Genomic DNA, 16900 nt, shown 5'->3' on the forward strand with positions numbered 1-16900 from the left:
AGCAAAATGCGTTAAAACAATTTTCAAAAATCAACGCGATAATTTAACAACATAAGACTTGCGTTTTATAACGTTATAAGGCTTTCACTAAATGAAAGAGATATACTAACTACTAATTTCAGAATTGACTGAACTTCCGCTGATCGATCTGATAACGTACAACCAGCTATAACGTGATCAAATGTCAAGTTCTCCTTCATTTTTACCTACATGTCTCTCGATTCTCAACTCAAAGATGTTTCCATGCTGTACCGCAGCAAAGCAATACTTTTTAAAGACATTTGTTGCAAGGCTATGAATTTTCGAAGAAGTGTACGCGCTGCTGGAAGAAGTGCATTTTTAATGCTCTTAATTTTCGTTCTCATCAAGAGAGTACCTAAAGGAGGAGTGGGCGGAATGTGTCGATATAAAAAATTATTCGTCAAACTTCAATTTATCAATGACCTATGCCACTTCTGGTCATGAAACTGGATATATTGTTGTTTAACAGCATACAAATTCCCCAAATAGTTTTTGGGGAGTGTTGCTGGAGTGACAGTCCTTTGCCAGATATAACTCTGGGTCGTTCCGGTTAAGTAGACCCGACTGGCGCGTGAAAGATGAAGAGCCGTTTCGTTGAACATTATATCCTTTAAGCGGTACTCATAAACCTTTACACATATATGCATATATACATATATATGAAGTTATAGCCTTTGGACTGGGTAATGTCAAAAACGTTGATTTAAATACGAACGAACTTTCAGCATATCCACTTAATATTCAATAGCCGGAGAAGTTTTTAATGCCTTATTGATTTTTATTAATATTTTTCTTTCGTACAATCAATAAAATGCAATCGCAAACATCTTAATTTTAATTTCGTACACAAATTGCGTACAAAATAGCTGTTTTGCATGAATGCAAATATAAATTTTGATAAGAAATTTTACAAAAAAACGAACACCACACACTTTGAATTCGTCGAATTAATATGTTACTAAGCCATATATTAAATGTACTTTTTATACAAATTTACACTTAGAAGTGAATACAATAAAACCCAAATATAGAAATTATAATCAATACACATATACCACAATACATATTAGCAATCAAAAGTCAGAACTAACCAGTGCCATGAAATAAAGAAACTTTAAAGTATTATAAGGAACAAAACACAAAATTAAAACTAGATCACAACTACAAAATGCTGAGTTATTTTGGCTTAAAAGTAGATTTTTTGTTTTAAGACTTTTAGATGACTACTGGCTAGTGAAGTAGAAATAATTCCCAAACAGATTTACATTTTATATAATATGTTATGTATAAATGCACAAGCGCATCGCTAGTTCAGTATTGTCTATAGTAATAACGTTTTTTGGTATGATGCAGTCATGTGTATTTACAAGCCCTTATTGAAGTATACTCGTTGCGGTAATTGACCGTTAGTGTTCACTTTCATTTCAGCATACTGATCAGACTCAAATAGTTTGATTGTGGACGTTTTCAAGGAACTGTAAAAAATAATTATTAAGTCTTCGTTAAAAAATTTACTTATTATATAGCGCACAAAACCGTACATACCAGTTCTGTGGGAAGAAAGCGCAAGCAGTGGGCACCATGAAGAGCAAGCTGTAAGTATACATTAAGTCAGAAACATTGAAAAGTTACATATTACTTGCTTCTTCTACTTACAAGCATCCAACCATTATCGTCTGGAAGGGCGCATCAATCCAACGTATACGCCTATAGGCTGGTATTTTCTCCAAACGTTGCATTATGAACGGCAATATCAACATACCAGGCGCTGCCATGCTAATACGTGAAACAATCACCTGTGTAATACCTTTTACGGCAGCCAACCGACTACGTCCCACAATATTGCCATTCTCATCCTTCACCTCAACACCATTGATAATTTCATTTTGACGCATCAATGGAATATTAACGCAATTGGCAGCAGCAACAGCAGCAAACGGTACAAAACGCTGTAGCGAAAAGCAAGAAATATAAGTACTTTGCTTAGAATGAAAAAAGTAGATAGTACCTGAAACAGTGGACTTGCACGCTTAGACCAGTAGCTCTTACAGCCGAGTGCCGCCACTAACGCTGAAGTGGTAGCCGATACATATGCTACACCCAGTTGTGTAACTGTGGTTGGTGAATTAGCATTACGGTTTGTATAATTGACAATGGCGTTGAATGACTGATTGATGAATTGCCAGAGAATGACGGCAGGTATCGTGCGATAGAAGGCCAACATTCCTCCGGTTATAAGCATACCACCAGGAACCTGAGAATGCGAAATAGAAAGATTCAAAATTAGAGGATATATTTAATGAATAATAAGAGTATTTTTTTAACATTAATCTCTAAAGCTAAAAATAAACTAAGTTGAGCTAGTGACCTAGTCATGCTTTTGTTTATTTACAAATATAAATCCATCCACAAAATTCCTGCTCTTATCAGCAATACCGGCGGCCATTGGCAAGCTCAATGCAAGGGCAAGCAATATATATATATGTCCAAGTTGGGCATGACTAAGCAGAGATAAAAAAATTTTTGGCACCCAAACGAAGGCACGTCACATAGCTGCCCAGCTGCACACTAACGTCACCATACGTTGACGGCACGAGCGCAGCGATAAACTTTAAATATACGACAAGGTATCAGCCGACTATTTGCAAGCACCAAAACATACACACATGCATATGTATGTACATAAATATCTAAGCATAAAAGCAAAATCAAAATAAAAATGTTTTCATTTAAGTATGTATGTACTTAAATTTGCTAGAAAACAGATGTGATTTAAAATGACTTTGATGTAATAGTGGCACGAGACAGTCGCACTGATTGCTAGTAGTTCGCTACCTATTGAAACTACGTATAAACAAGTTAGCCAATTAGTATTAGCCAATAAAATGAAATTAGCATAATAGAAATTTTACTGCAAATAAAAATGTGCAGCTCTTAATATTTTTTAATTATTTAAAACAGATGTGTAGTGCTCATTTAATTACCTGAAAACTCATGCGTCCGGCAACATTTTGTAGTTCGCCCGTATCTGGATGGAAGGCGGATGAATAAAGTTTCATGGCATATTTGACTTGCTCCTGCGTTGTACTATCTGGCTCTTGGCCTAAGCGATATTTTTCTACCAGCGTTTTTGCTTGCATTAAGCGGTCATTGGGTACAATAACAGTGCGCGGATCCGTCATCCATGCGAAATAACGAAAGCGACCAGCAAATGTACTTAGATCGAACAGCGGTTCATCCACATTAATCCGTCCTGTATAATTGTGTAAGAGAAATCGATAAGAAAAATTAAAATACGTAATATGTATACATATATTATATGTACATATGTACTTCAAAGCAAACAAATTATGCTCACCTAGTGATAAGGCCATATTTGTTTTATAAATTGCGAAAACGTCAATCTCGGGGATAACAGTTGAAATATTAATGGAATTGCGTAACGAAGATTTTTCGTTTAATACTGCTGCTGACAATGTATGAATACGCGCCGATGCACTAGAAAATTAAATGCAAATTATTTGTATGACACAGCTTGTTGGCATCAGTTAAGCAGCTGCACTGTGCTTTAAACACTTTTAATTTCTACGCTGTCTGGCAAATTTTTCTGTGTTTAATACACATGTGCAAATAATTTGGCAACTAGCCAGCTGCGTCCCTCATACCTAAACCCTTATAAGCAAGTAATAAAGCTTTGATTTATGTATGCTTTTACATAAATTATATTGCTTGACGTCACTATCTTATTATTGCAAATTATTACAATTTCTATCTTATAATATGGCCTAAGATATGAAGAAATTATGAATGAAAAACCTTCACTTTTATCTCAAACAGATCACTTTTTGTTTACTTTCTTTCCTAATCTCTTTTGTTTTGACATGCGAAAAAATACCCAAAATGCGAATTGGTTTGGGTAATTTTTTTCTCGTCTTCCTCACAAACAGTGTTGTCGTTGCTCTTAATCAAAAGTATCGACTTTTTTTGTTTTCAGCATTCACGTATCAATAAAAAAAAAAACAAAAAGTTGCAGTAGAAAAGCAGTTTATTTTCAATGAATTTGTGATACATTTATTATTTTTTTTTTTTCTTTTAAGCATTTCAATTTAAATCTCACATTTCTATGTGCAATTCATAGTATTCATAAAAAATCACATTTCCAGGTCGCTAATACATTTTGAAAACATATTAGGTTCTTTCCCTAACAATCCGGACCGGATCCGGTAGTTAGAGAATAAGCGAAAAGTTTGCTCTCAAAAATGGAATATAGTCCAAAAGTCCGGGAACGGAAAAAATCACATTTCGCGCCCAGAATTTGAGAAACAGCTTATTCGCGTTGTTTTTGTTTTTGTCACTTAAATGCAAACTCGTGGGAATTGAATTTTTCTTTTACAAATTTGATTTTAAGAATATAAAGATTGAAAATACATTCACTATTCCTTAAAAGCACCAAGTAAATGCAGGCAACATGTAAATACAAAACAACTGATAAGCACTTTGACACTTTATCCATTTTTACCCGGAGAAAAAGTCTGGGCTGTTTCGGGCAGGAAGAAAAAGACACTTACCATACAATACGTTCCAATCTTCGCGCTCTATTACCCATTTTGTTGAGTACGGGAATGATTTCTGGGCTATTTTGGGCACGCGCAGGATTCCGCGTTGCGTACGAGAAAGAACCTTTTTAGGGAGTTCACAAGGTGTTGTATATTGTCGTATTGTTGCATGCAGTTCAAAATGGCTCCTCGACGAGTATGGTCGTGCAGATCTGTCTAGTTTTTATAAAGCAAATATTAGATTAAAATACACACAAAAATGAAGTCGTTTCATTAAAAATAACATAAAGCTTTAAATTAAGCTTCATTAAATATAACATAAAGTTTTGAATCAAGGGAAGATAATTCTATTAAATAAAAATTACGTAAGTAATGTAATACACGTGAACATAAAGAAAAATAAAATTGCGATTAAATGGAAATGTTAAAGCGTACCGTTGAAACGGTACTATCGTATGAACAAATTAACTGTATGAACAAGTGAACTATGAAAATTTATTACCATAACTGTTTCATGAAGCGAAACAAGAAATATTTTAAAGAAATAAATTTTTAAAATTGTTGGAAATTGCAATTTAATGGATATGCATTAAACACATATAATACGTTGGACATACCTGAAATACCTGAAGATCACTCTCAGCGCACCAAGAGGTACAAATACAGAATAGGAGGAACAATCTGGCGATACGAACTTAAGTTCGTGCCAACCAACCCAAAATCCACAAAGTATTGTTGCATGTAAACTTTAAACGGCTAAAAATATATGAAGGGCGTTCGCAAGGCTCCATAAGGTCATAATAATATGGATTTTCATAGTGATAAAAAACAGCGTTTGTGGTTTCAAGTATTCTAAACAATTATTTAAATTTTTAAGGTTTACGACATACAACAAAATGACAGTATACAACCCCTTGTGATCCAGTGTTGCCAGAAAAATTTTCGTTTGAAGCTAAAACGGTTGAAAAAGAGAGCTAAAAGAGCTAAATAATACTAATAGTAGCCAAAATGAAGAGCGAAATTTTTTTTCAAGCTGAACACTTATTGGCGTAAAGGTGTTTTTACATTTTCCGCAATATTAATAATAATAGCGAATGTTGTAAATTGAAGTGCTGAAAAAAACTTTTAAAACCAAAATAACAACAACAAATTTTCAAAATTCTTTATGCATGTTTTTCCACTGCATTTCGAAATTTTGCAAATTTTATCAACGCTTAAGCTTTTGCCCTCTTTTTCTATCGCCTGAGAGAGAATGTACAGCCTGAGTATTTTCTAAGTAGGTATTTTTCGAAATAGAATAGCATGTTGGTGTCGAAAATAGCCTGAGATTACCAAAGCCAAATAAATTTTAGTCAATACTTGTACGATACAACTTTCTGGAGCTAAAAAAGTTCTATATAATGCAGCGTTTTTGCTGCATTTAAAATGCAACATTTAGCACTTTCGAACATATGCACTTTCGAAATGTACATTTACGCGAGTTCGAAATCGTATAGTTTTGACAAACAGCCGTGTTCTAGTCGCTTATTCAGATCCGTATCTATTACGATCCATTCTCACGCAGAAGATAATGTGCAAAAAGCCTACTGCAAAAAAAATAAATTTTAAACCAAGTATTCAATACAAAAACTTGAATTGTTTTAACCATAACCGAACATTTGTTTGTGTATATATTCTTTTGTCAGTGCTGTCAATTAAAATTTCCTCACATATTTAGGAAACAAAACGAACAGAGTTGATGACAAATTGATCCGGATTTCTATCAGCATCACATCGATGTTGAATTTGCGTAACTTCTTTATCCAAATAATGTAAAGCTAGCCACTGTATACGGCATGAACGAAAGACACAAGATCACGTAAGAACAAGAGAGTGAAAAAAGTCGATTTTTTTAGCGGGTTCTACGCCATCTTGTCTCACTGGAAAACGAGCGAAAAGTAAACAAAGCAAAGAAAACAACGAAAACCAAAATTAGCCAAAATTATTGTCAGCCACTTTAAACGCACAATTTAGGTAAATTGATGCTACAAAATGCTTTAAAATGTGTTGTCATGTTGAATTAACTCATCTTTACTTGAATAAAAGTGTAAAATAGTGGTGCTTGTGATGTAAACAAACGTTCAGCTGACGAACCCGCTTTCGCAAACTTTTTTCTCAAAACCAGTTACAAATACAACGTCGCGTTCTTGTATTTTTGGTTCATGTGTATATGGGAAAAAGCAATGTTGCGCTTTTTCTCATTAAACCATGTTCGAATCGTGAAAATTTTGGAAGATCACAGGGTTGCTTTTTGCATTTAGATTCTTAATGCAAAAATGGATTTGCATTTATGTGAAGAAATTTGTATGGATAAATGTACATTTAGAGTAGCATTTAGAGCTAAATGCGCTAAATGTGCTTTTACGTGTAATCAAAAAGAGCCCATTATTTTAAAAAGAGCTAGGAGCAAAGTCCAATTTTCGGAGCTAAAAAGGGCTATAAAGAGTTAAATCTAGATCAGAAAATATGCGCTCTGCAGCGCAACCAATTACAGTACATTTTTTTTATATTTCCCCAAAAAACTTCAATATCGTCGACAACCTTAATTTTACCGTCAAACTTTAATAAGCGCCATTGCATTCATATTGACGGTTAGGGACCAAATGCATAATTCGGATCGCTTTCGGTGGGTTTGGGCCTATACGCCCTACCGGAGCAGATTAGGCACCGCTTTTGAGTTAAGTTTCATGTGCCCATTTAAGTTTCTTGTCATATTCTGCACTCTGTGAAGCAGCTGTTTTTGGCATTCCCCTATTTGGTGCCATTCTCGTTTACAATTTGTTTACATTCTGTTTCTTTTTATCTTCACTGGCGTCGCTTTGATTTTTTCGCAATTCACACTGCCATCATTAAGCAAAGTTTTTTGCATTAATTAAAGAAAATATCGTGCATAAATACTTATGATACATATGTACATATGTGCATACACGCAGGTCAGTGAATAGTAGTAACGAAGTACAAAAAATGTCCAAAGTTTGCATTGGAATACGAAATAAAACTGCACGGAGTTGCATAGACTAAAAAGAGCTCTGGAGCAACAACAGAGCAAGGGGCAAGTGGAAAAACGAGTGTATTTGGTGCTTTGGTGATACGCTGGGAGGAAGCATTATAAATAGGAACAGCGGTGTGCAATAAAGGTATCAATGCGAATTCGGTCGAGCGGTCGAATACATTCGACTCAATAGGTACATCTAACCTTTAGTGCAGTGGCAAGAAACTAAGGACAAACGGTCATCGGCCTTATGCCGTCGTCTCAATGCGCTTGATAATTTAATTAATGGCGAATTTCGTGACCACTTTGTCACTGCTTCATTTGCTAAGTGCTTTGCCATGTTTGGTATACGGTGTAAATGTATTGGCAGTTCTACCAAGTGTTTGGAAGTCACATTACCTTTTTGGACGACGGCTTCTGCAACAATTGGTGGAAACACAAACAAATTATTCGGTCACCTTGATAAGTCCACACGCTCAGGAATATCCAGTACAAAAAAATATACGCGAGATACATATTGAGGGACTGCTTGAAAATTGGGAGGAAACGGGGTTGCCTTTCGATGTAGAACAAGCGCGTCTAAGTTCAATTTTAGAACATTTTACGCGGCTAATGTACGCTGGGGCATCAAACGTAGATATACTGTTGGGTGATGAAAAATTTCGAAGACTTGTAAACAGCGGTGAAGAATTCGACTTGCTGGTAGTGGATCTCTTCCTAAGCGATTCGCTATTGTGGTAAGAATATTTTACAAGTTACAACTATTTATCTCTAAATTATGAGGTTTTGTTTCCATCGAAAGCTTGGCGCATTTCTATCAAATACCCACCGTAGTCATTAGTCCTACAGGCGCAAATACATGGCTAAATCAAATGATTGGAAATCCGCAAAGCTCAGCACTAGATCCTAGTATTTTCTTGCCTTATTCGGAGCGTATGAATATTTGGCAACGAAGCGTTAATACGCTAATGGGTCTATTCGAAAAGTTGACATACAAGTAAGTGCAATTGTCATTTTTGTTTTGCACATATTGCTAATTAAAGTAATTATATATTTCTATGTATACACGTAGCTTTTTTTACATGATCTCACACGAAGCCGTTTATAGAAAACACTTTCAAACGCTCAACCATCTTGCCGATACGAATTTGCCACATCACCGTGATCTTACTAAAAATCTCAGTCTTGTTTTGATTAATTCACATCCTATTGTACAATATCCGCGTGCCTACTTGCCAAATGTTTTAGAGATTGCTGGGGCACATCTGCATGGAGTACCGCAGCAAATTGAACTGCCGGCGGTATGTAGAAAAATGGGATCGCATTTAAATAACAGATTTCAAGCCAATGCTTTCAATTTACTAGTAATATTATCAGTCTAATAACTTTTGTTTGAAATTACATAATATGTTTTATGCATATATGTGCATATGAATAAAAACTATTTTCTTCTTTTCAGCATATTGCTTATTTCATAGAAACCGCACCAGCAGGTGCGGTGTACATAAGCCTGGGCGCAGATGCACGAACAGTCGACTTAGCACGTGAAAAGCTAGACGAACTTGTGGATGTAATGTCATATTTAACAAACTACAATTTCCTTCTCAAATGGGAAGACCGTAAATTTTACACAGATTTACCTAAAAATGTCATGATAGCAGATTGGTGGCCCCAGGAAGCCATTTTAGGTGAGCTAGTTTTCGAAAATGTGAGTAATGTTTTAATAAATATATCCTTATCCTCACAGCCCATCTCAAAGTTAAGGTGTTTATAAGCGCTTGTGGTCTCATGAGTATTATTGAATCGATAAACGGTCTCACGCCGATACTTGCCATACCGATTTTCCCCGATCAGGAAGTCAACGCTAGGCGCTTAAAAAAACAGGGCATTGCTCTGACACACTCATTTGATACCATTGAGTTTACACCGATAATGAATAAGATAATTGAATTGGCAACAAATCCCAACTATGGCCTGCAAGTGACCGAAAAGCGAAAATTGCTTAACTCCAACTTCGGCACACCCATGGCGAGGAGTATACATTATATTGACTTGATTTTAAATAGTGCTGGCGGTGGTGATTTTCTTAAATCGCATGCAAATGAATTAAACTTCATGCGCGCAGAGCTAGTAGATGTATTAGCCATAATATTTTTGGGTTTATTTGTGATTATAGCAGTGCCATTTAGCGTTACCTGTTGCATTCTCCGCCGTTCGTACATCAATCAGACGGCCTTGAAAGCTCAAGTCGGTGTTCAACGTGCTACTTTAAGGGTCACTGGTCACACTAATTCGACTAGTGGTGTAGCTGTAGTAAATGATTCCCCGGTGTTGGATTGGCACAGGCGCAGTAGCGCCACAAAAGCTGCTGGTGTGTTGAAACCACCATCATCACCTTCGGCCTCATCGACCACATCAACTGTGTCGGCTGCATCAACAGCATCCTCTGCTGCATCTTCAGTCAGGGGTTCTCCACGTCCGCGTAGTTCTGGCAGTGGCGCTGATGGCAGTGGTGATAGTGCAATGAAACGCGAGAAGTTTGCGCGTCAATCAGCTATGAAATCACCATCACAATAAGTTGATTAAAAAAACAGGATTTATTATGGAAGAAATTACAAAGTTTACATAAATACATCTATACGTTTAATATATATTTAAGTTTATGTTTAAAGTATCCTCTGAGTATTTCTCTTTTTGATTTGTGGTATTGCTTTCATGCATTTTATTGCTAGTACTTAAGTTGTAGATAATTTAAGATAAGGTGTTTTACTCAATGGAAGGAAGGGGGAGAGAAAAATAAATGATAATTGTTTCAACATGTTATTCTTAGAGCTAGCGTGTATTGTATAAATCTTGGTTTATACATATAAGCATTTTTTTAAGTTTTAATCTCATCAATTTTACTCATGCTTTCAATATCACAAATGTATTTTTTATCCAAATGTAATGTGTGCTTTTTAAATGTATTACAAGTTATTGTTGTTACATATACAAATAGTTTAACTCAATTTTGTTTGCAAGTTCACAAAATTTTGTGCTAATATGCATAAATACTGTAATCACTTTAAAGACAGTCAAACCAAATAAATGTAAATGTTATATTAAAAAAAACATGTTCTTTGCTACCTATGTATGTATGTATGTATGTAATTGAAATACTAGTATTGGTACCTAACCGTTTCAGCACTGTCAGGTTTACGCAGATTTATTTCTTACCAAGAACTTCAGCGCCATTCCTCAAAACCCCCTGATTTCTTCCGAAAAAACTGACAGTAGAAAACGCAGAAAACTGAGGCTAATAATAGCATAATATAAAGAGCATATCCTCCGATTTGTGGCGTGCGCCTTGCTGTTGTTACACAAAGGGGAGGGACTTTCAGTTTTACGCCGACTCCGAACGGCGATTGTATTTTTATGAGAAGCTCTTTTTCATGGCACTTGGAGGTTTGCCATTGCCTGCCGAAGGGCGACCGCTGTTAAGAAAAATTCTTTCAACTATATTTTATTGCAATGTTGCTTTGACCAGTGCTTGAACCCAGGTCCTGCGGAGTGGTAGAGCGCACTGCTAACTACTACACCACAGCGGCCGCTGGGGGCTAATACACTCATCCAACTCTAGTTTATTATCGAGTCCTTATTGCCTTTCCAGCGAGAGAATCGTCCAAGTAGCCTCGGACTACGACATTGTTGGCTACATCGAGCTAATAGCAGAAATAGTAACTCAACGGTGTATTGCGAATTATTTGAGTACTCGACAGTGGTCGGTTGTTGTTGTATCGGCTACTCAACTCTGCCTAGATCAGATTTTCCCCCAATCGTTGTCATCAAGCTCATCTAACGGGAGAAACAGGAACTGGGTTTGTTCATAGGGATATTAGCTGAGTTGGGTTTAGGGAGCATGCGTTGGGCACATCTGCATCCAATACTCTCACCTACGTGTTTAGCCTACTGCAGTGACCAGAGCGAAGTTGGGCAAGTCTCCTCGAGACAGACGAATTGAATATTGGCTAAATATTTACGGAGTTTTAGGAACCAAAAAGGCTCTAAAAAATATTGGGGAATAATCCTTCCTCTTTGGGTTAAACTAAGAGATTATCTCCAAGTTCTGCCGTCCAAAAAAGTGCACGGAAATTTTAAGCAACTATTCGATTTTTTACGAATCTTCAAAGAAAAATGCATGAATTAAATTTCTGTACGAAAAATCAAGAAAATTCTGAAAAATTCTGCAAGACATTCTTCACACTGCAGCATTATTTTCATTCCTTTACCGATTTTCTTCCGAAATTTCGTAAAATAATCCAAAGGTGCACAGTTTATTTCATTTTAGAAAATTCGGCAAAAAATCGGGGGATATCTTTACGAATTCTTTAAAATTTCTTTACAATTCATAAAATGGTTTGCTGGGCAAGTACAGGCATATGCATGTACGTACTTATGTAAGCATATGTAAGTACTTTAAACCGTACCACCTTAAAAGCCAACAAAAAAATCTCGCCATACACAGTTAAGTCTAGCCGGGGAATTTTGGAAGCCTTTTGTAAGACAATTGAAAGATAGTAGTCAACTTTTTCCTTTTTTAATTTTTAATTTTTAGATTTTATTGTTTTAAAAAGAAAAATTTTCAGAAACATATTTTATGTATTTTTTCTTTTTTAATTAATTTATTTTTTCCTTTTTTTAATTTAATTTCTTTTTAATCCTTAGAATTCGTTGTGTAACAAAAGAAAATATTTTTCTAATTACATTTAATTTTAGAAACAGTATAGTGTGTGTGTTGTGTAACAAAAGAAAATATTTTTCTAATTGCATTTAACTTTTAGAGACAATATTTTTTGACTTAATTTTCTTTTAGTTTTTAGATCTTATTGTTTTAAAAAGAAAAATATTTTTTTATTTCATATTTTAAGAAACTTACTTTATTATTGTCCTCTTTAATAATTTAAGTATTTGGTTTTCTTTTTTAATTCAAGTTTCTTTTAATTGTTAGTTTTTGTAAAACAATTAAAGGACAGTAAACAAACTTTTTTCTTTTTTTAAATTAAATTTACTTTCTTTTTTTATTTAATTTTACTTTAGTTTTAACATTCATTCTCTTAAAAAGAGAATATTTTTAATTTCATTTATTTTTTTTTTAATTTATTTAATTTTTAAATTTCTTTTAGCTTTTTAGGGTGGTACGTTGGGGTAATAAGAACTAAGATCTGGTACTAGAGCAGGTTACTTGAGGTCAAAGAACTTTGGAACAACAAGAAAAATGTATTTTGTTTTATTGCTTCGTATGCTTGGTTGATCTACGAGGAGCAAGAGCAAAACAAAAAATGTCTTCCCGGAGCAAGAACATCGATATATTATGCTTTAAGATCCCACTGTAAATGCCGAAGATATAACGAAGAACGTCTTTTTCTCTTGAAATTGCCTTGCATAAATATTTTAAACTCAGGTGTATGACGAACTTTTCTCCGGTGCGGTCTAATGTACATAAGTCCATAATATATCACTCGGTAATTTTTTCTGCACGTTATGTATAACCTAGGTGAATTAGAGTTAAATCGGAAGTCAAACATTGACAACGTTTGTATATCCTTCGTTTGAAGTACAGATGTCGACAGCGTGCAATATGTTGCATGTTGCATTATAAATTATAAGCCATTAGACAACACTCCACGTAGGTACAAGCGCATTTGTACATATCTATGTATATAACCAAATGAGAAACTCGCGGTGTGCCCATAAAATTGCATAATGCGATGTGCTTCCCTCCTTTTGTGTAATTTGTTGATCGGCGGAGTAGTCAAACATGTGACTTCGCTTTCATCGCCGAGGCAACAACTGTTGCTGTCAACGCTGCTGCTAGAAATTTATGCATCCTTGCTGCTGCAGCAAGCTCTCTTCTTCACTTTGCCTTTGCTGCCTTCTAATAAAGGCATAATTATGCGCTTTTAAGCTTCGGCAGCCGCTGCTGCTGTTCTCAAGCTCATTTCAAGGCAGAAAGCACACAAGCGTACAAAGGAATCAAAAGGATTTTTCTCCCTCAACGAGTTTGTGTTACGTGCATGAAAATACAGCAAAAGGGGCGGTGCGCTAATTTTCTCCAATGTATCCGTGCAAATCTGCGTATGGCGGTGTGTGTTTTGTGCTTGCGGTAATAAAGCATGTGACGTTGTTTGCATTGTTTACTTTTAGGAGCTGGAGTTAATTACGAATGATTCCTGCCGACAATGCAGTAGGGAAAGATTACATGGCTGTCTACTCGGTATATTGGTGAAGTGGAAAAATAAAGGTGCATAATGAGAATGTAGCGTACGCAGTACTGTGTGTGTTGAATATGGGACAGAGAAAATTAGCTGATAAAGTTTTTGAAGTCGTTGTTACGAGTAACTAGGACAATCTAAGAGTAATAAACTTAAAAAATAAAAATAAAAAATAAAAATGCATGTAAACAAATATTCTAAATTTTGAAAAAGTGACTTCAGATTCCTAATTAGCAACCCCAGACACCCCCTGGTAACAAGTTTAAGCCCATGACAATGCGTAAATCGTTCAGTATCAACGTTTTAATTTTACTAGTCTCTTTTTGAGAGAATATTTTCGGGAACTAGACCCATTCTGACTGCCCAAGACAGGCATGTAATTAAGGGAATGTTCCCTAATAATACCAGAGTAATTATATGTAAAAAACACATTTTTAGCTCGATAATTCTTTTTGCATCGGAAAGGTAGTGTCTCAGAGGTAGTCCCATACTAATCTGGTTAAGATCCGATCAGTGGATCGTGAGATATATATATATATATATATATATTTTTTTTATGAGAGTTGATGTCGGTCGGTAGGCCTAGCCAGTATGTATGTACGTTTAATTGACTTAAAAAAAAAATTTGACAATAACTCAGAATGGTTCAAGTCACATAAAGGTAATTCTGATGCTGCTCGGATATCTATTTGCCTACTATTTCGTCGTTAAAGTGTACATATTTTGCTGGAAAAAAAATTGACGGAAAATTTTTGTTTCCCTGGCAACGTCAGCGAGGATCCTCTAAAGACTATTTGATCCTCAAAATTTCAAATTTTTCTTCTGCGGTTGCATTCAATGTGTGAGATTGACAAAGTCACTCAACCAGCTGCAGCGTCGTAGTCAGGAAGTGACCACAATTACTATGTTTTGTTTTTAAATACATATCTACATAATATGCATTTGTAATCACACGGAAATTGTCAATACATAAGCGGACATGCAAACATAAATATACGCAAGCAGATGCATGAAAATTTGAGATCAAAAGCAGCAACCGCAATTATTTTATGAATTCGTGACGTGAGAACGTGACAGGAGAGAGGGGAATTAGAAGGTGGATGTTAGTTTCATTGTATATACATACATATGTACATAGATAAATATATGTATACCCACGTGAGTGGCTATGTTGCATAATGTCACTTACGCTTGTCAACCGTACCAAGTTGCAGTTGCACTGTCAGCATGAAAACCGCAAAGCTATCCGGCATACCGGTGATGCATTTGTGCGCATCTTATCTCAAGCTCAACTCGGGTGGCCTGGGTCAGGTTGACTGGATGTGACATTGCGGTGGCGGTGGTGGCGACTTCACCACAATGCAGGTAGGCAGAGCGTAGAGTCCGCGGCCACACAGTGGCAACTTTTGTGATTATCAAAGTGACAGACGTGATGCCGACGCCGCTCATTCACACAGTCATTCATTCACTCACTCGCTCCTTTGCTGGCTGTTTGATTCTCACGCGGCGTGCGAAGAACGGATTCATGCGGATTAATATCAGTAGGAATGCATCATGTGGCATGACATTTCGCCTTTGCGATCAGATCTTATTACCACCACACAATTCAAAGTGAGCAGCTAGTTGGGGCACGCATGTAGTGAGACTGTTATTATTTTCGTCGGGGTGGTCGTTGTTATGTTAACACAGTCGGCATAATTCTTCTTTTGTGCGCAGCTATACATTTTTTGTTAATCGTGAGCTTATTAAGAAGATTTTGTGGGAGCTGAGGAGATCGTTTTTCACGCGTCCGTTCACAGCATCCCGGGGGAATGAACGTTTATGACCGCTCTTTAGTCGAAAGACTAATTCCTATTGTCATCACGATATTTAGTATTTAGGATAAAGTAGCTTTATGAGTCGCAATTCTTTCTTCTATCCTCCGTTTAACCTAAATGTGGATAAGCCTTTAAATTAGAGCTAATTTGGCAGGATCAGCTTAGCAAAAGTTGTTCACTATCTACTTAGCTTTCTAACGATCTGAAGTTCTGCAGATGTGACCCATGCGGTGAGGCCTCAAGTCTTGTTTGAGCAAGGTCTGACGCATGCGAATGCCAAATTTTATGAAAAGTTTATTTTCTTTTTGGTAGGCCCCAAAGTCTCGTTACAGCTATATTGAAACATCCTTTTGAATAACTCCCTCTAACAAGCAATGCGAGTCTAGTAAAAAGTCTCGGTGAAAAGCATACAAAAACGCATACTTTGTGCGTGTGATTTTATAAGTTAAAGATCAAAGCTATCTATTTTTGTGAAGTTTATAGCTCCACAATATAAATTCGAAATCACGCCTGATCAAAACGAAAAAAATGTGGGAGGTTTTTTGTTAAAGTAAGTTTATTAAAAAAAGAGCGCAACAACAAAAGAGTCCTGGTTTGTAATAGATCAGTCATATCTTGCGTTGACATCAAAGTTTTAGTCTTTGATCCGATATATATGGGTCCGATTGAAGAAGAAGTCTGTTCATTAAATCTTCGTTTGACATTTTTCGCGTAGTTTTGCTTTTATGGCATCGTCGAAAGCTTTTATTTTTCGCTTCGGCTGCCTTTTCAGAAAGTTGCTCTTTTCGGCTGCACTATATTGAAATTCGTACTATCCAAAAACGATGTGAAGTCAGTAGAGTCGCTATTTCCAATATTTTTCAGCAGCCTGTGCTGGGGGCGAGCGCAGAATTGATGAAATTCTTTCAATTAAATTTCCTTTCGCATTATTAGTTTCCACTTTTAATTTTGAGACTTGCATTTTTCCTTCTTCGATTTTGAGACTTGTATTCTTCTTCTTGTTGAAGAAACTAATACATCTACGATATTTGCCAATATTTTGCAATCGACATTCTTGTCATCGAGAGGCTTCAAAATCGTCTTCATCGTGCTCGAAACCCTAACGCCCTTGTTGCCTTTGAATTTACACGCACTTTTCATATCAGAAATCCGTTTTTGAAAAATTAAAATTTTTGACTTTTGTGCATGGGACGGTCCAATGTGCAATGGTAGAAGAAGATTTGG

The 16900-nt window shown here is 35.9% G+C and overlaps 2 protein-coding genes across 5 annotated transcripts; one reads left to right on the forward strand and one right to left on the reverse strand.

The window, feature by feature from the left end:
• Positions 1 to 769: 769 nt before the first annotated feature.
• LOC118739096 (sideroflexin-2-like) lies at positions 770 to 4731 on the reverse strand. Of its 4 annotated transcripts, none has more exons than XM_036470227.1 (7): positions 4590 to 4731; positions 3380 to 3519; positions 3006 to 3274; positions 2030 to 2275; positions 1678 to 1970; positions 1567 to 1614; positions 770 to 1496 (listed from the first exon to the last, which is right to left on the reverse strand). In XM_036470227.1, exons 1-7 carry the CDS (start codon positions 4625 to 4627, stop codon positions 1385 to 1387), a joined length of 1146 nt encoding a protein of 381 aa, XP_036326120.1. In that variant the 5' UTR covers positions 4628 to 4731; the 3' UTR covers positions 770 to 1384. The 4 variants fall into 4 exon arrangements, with proteins under 4 accessions (XP_036326120.1, XP_036326122.1, XP_036326121.1 ...); XM_036470229.1 differs by lacking the exon at positions 4590 to 4731 and adding an exon at positions 3838 to 3900 and having other exon boundaries at positions 771 to 1496; XM_036470228.1 differs by lacking the exon at positions 4590 to 4731 and adding an exon at positions 3687 to 3899 and having other exon boundaries at positions 771 to 1496.
• Positions 4732 to 7893: 3162 nt separating this feature from the next.
• LOC118739098 (UDP-glycosyltransferase UGT4-like) lies at positions 7894 to 10589 on the forward strand. The gene is made up of 5 exons (XM_036470231.1): positions 7894 to 8345; positions 8411 to 8605; positions 8681 to 8909; positions 9068 to 9296; positions 9356 to 10589. Exons 1-5 carry the CDS (start codon positions 7894 to 7896, stop codon positions 10183 to 10185), a joined length of 1935 nt encoding a protein of 644 aa, XP_036326124.1. The 3' UTR covers positions 10186 to 10589.
• The last annotated feature ends 6311 nt before the right edge of the window (positions 10590 to 16900 follow it).

This window comes from Rhagoletis pomonella, unplaced genomic scaffold, assembly GCF_013731165.1.
Source record: "Rhagoletis pomonella isolate Grant_MI unplaced genomic scaffold, Rhpom_1.0 Rhpom_scaffold_00005, whole genome shotgun sequence".
Lineage (NCBI taxonomy): Eukaryota > Metazoa > Arthropoda > Insecta > Diptera > Tephritidae > Rhagoletis > Rhagoletis pomonella.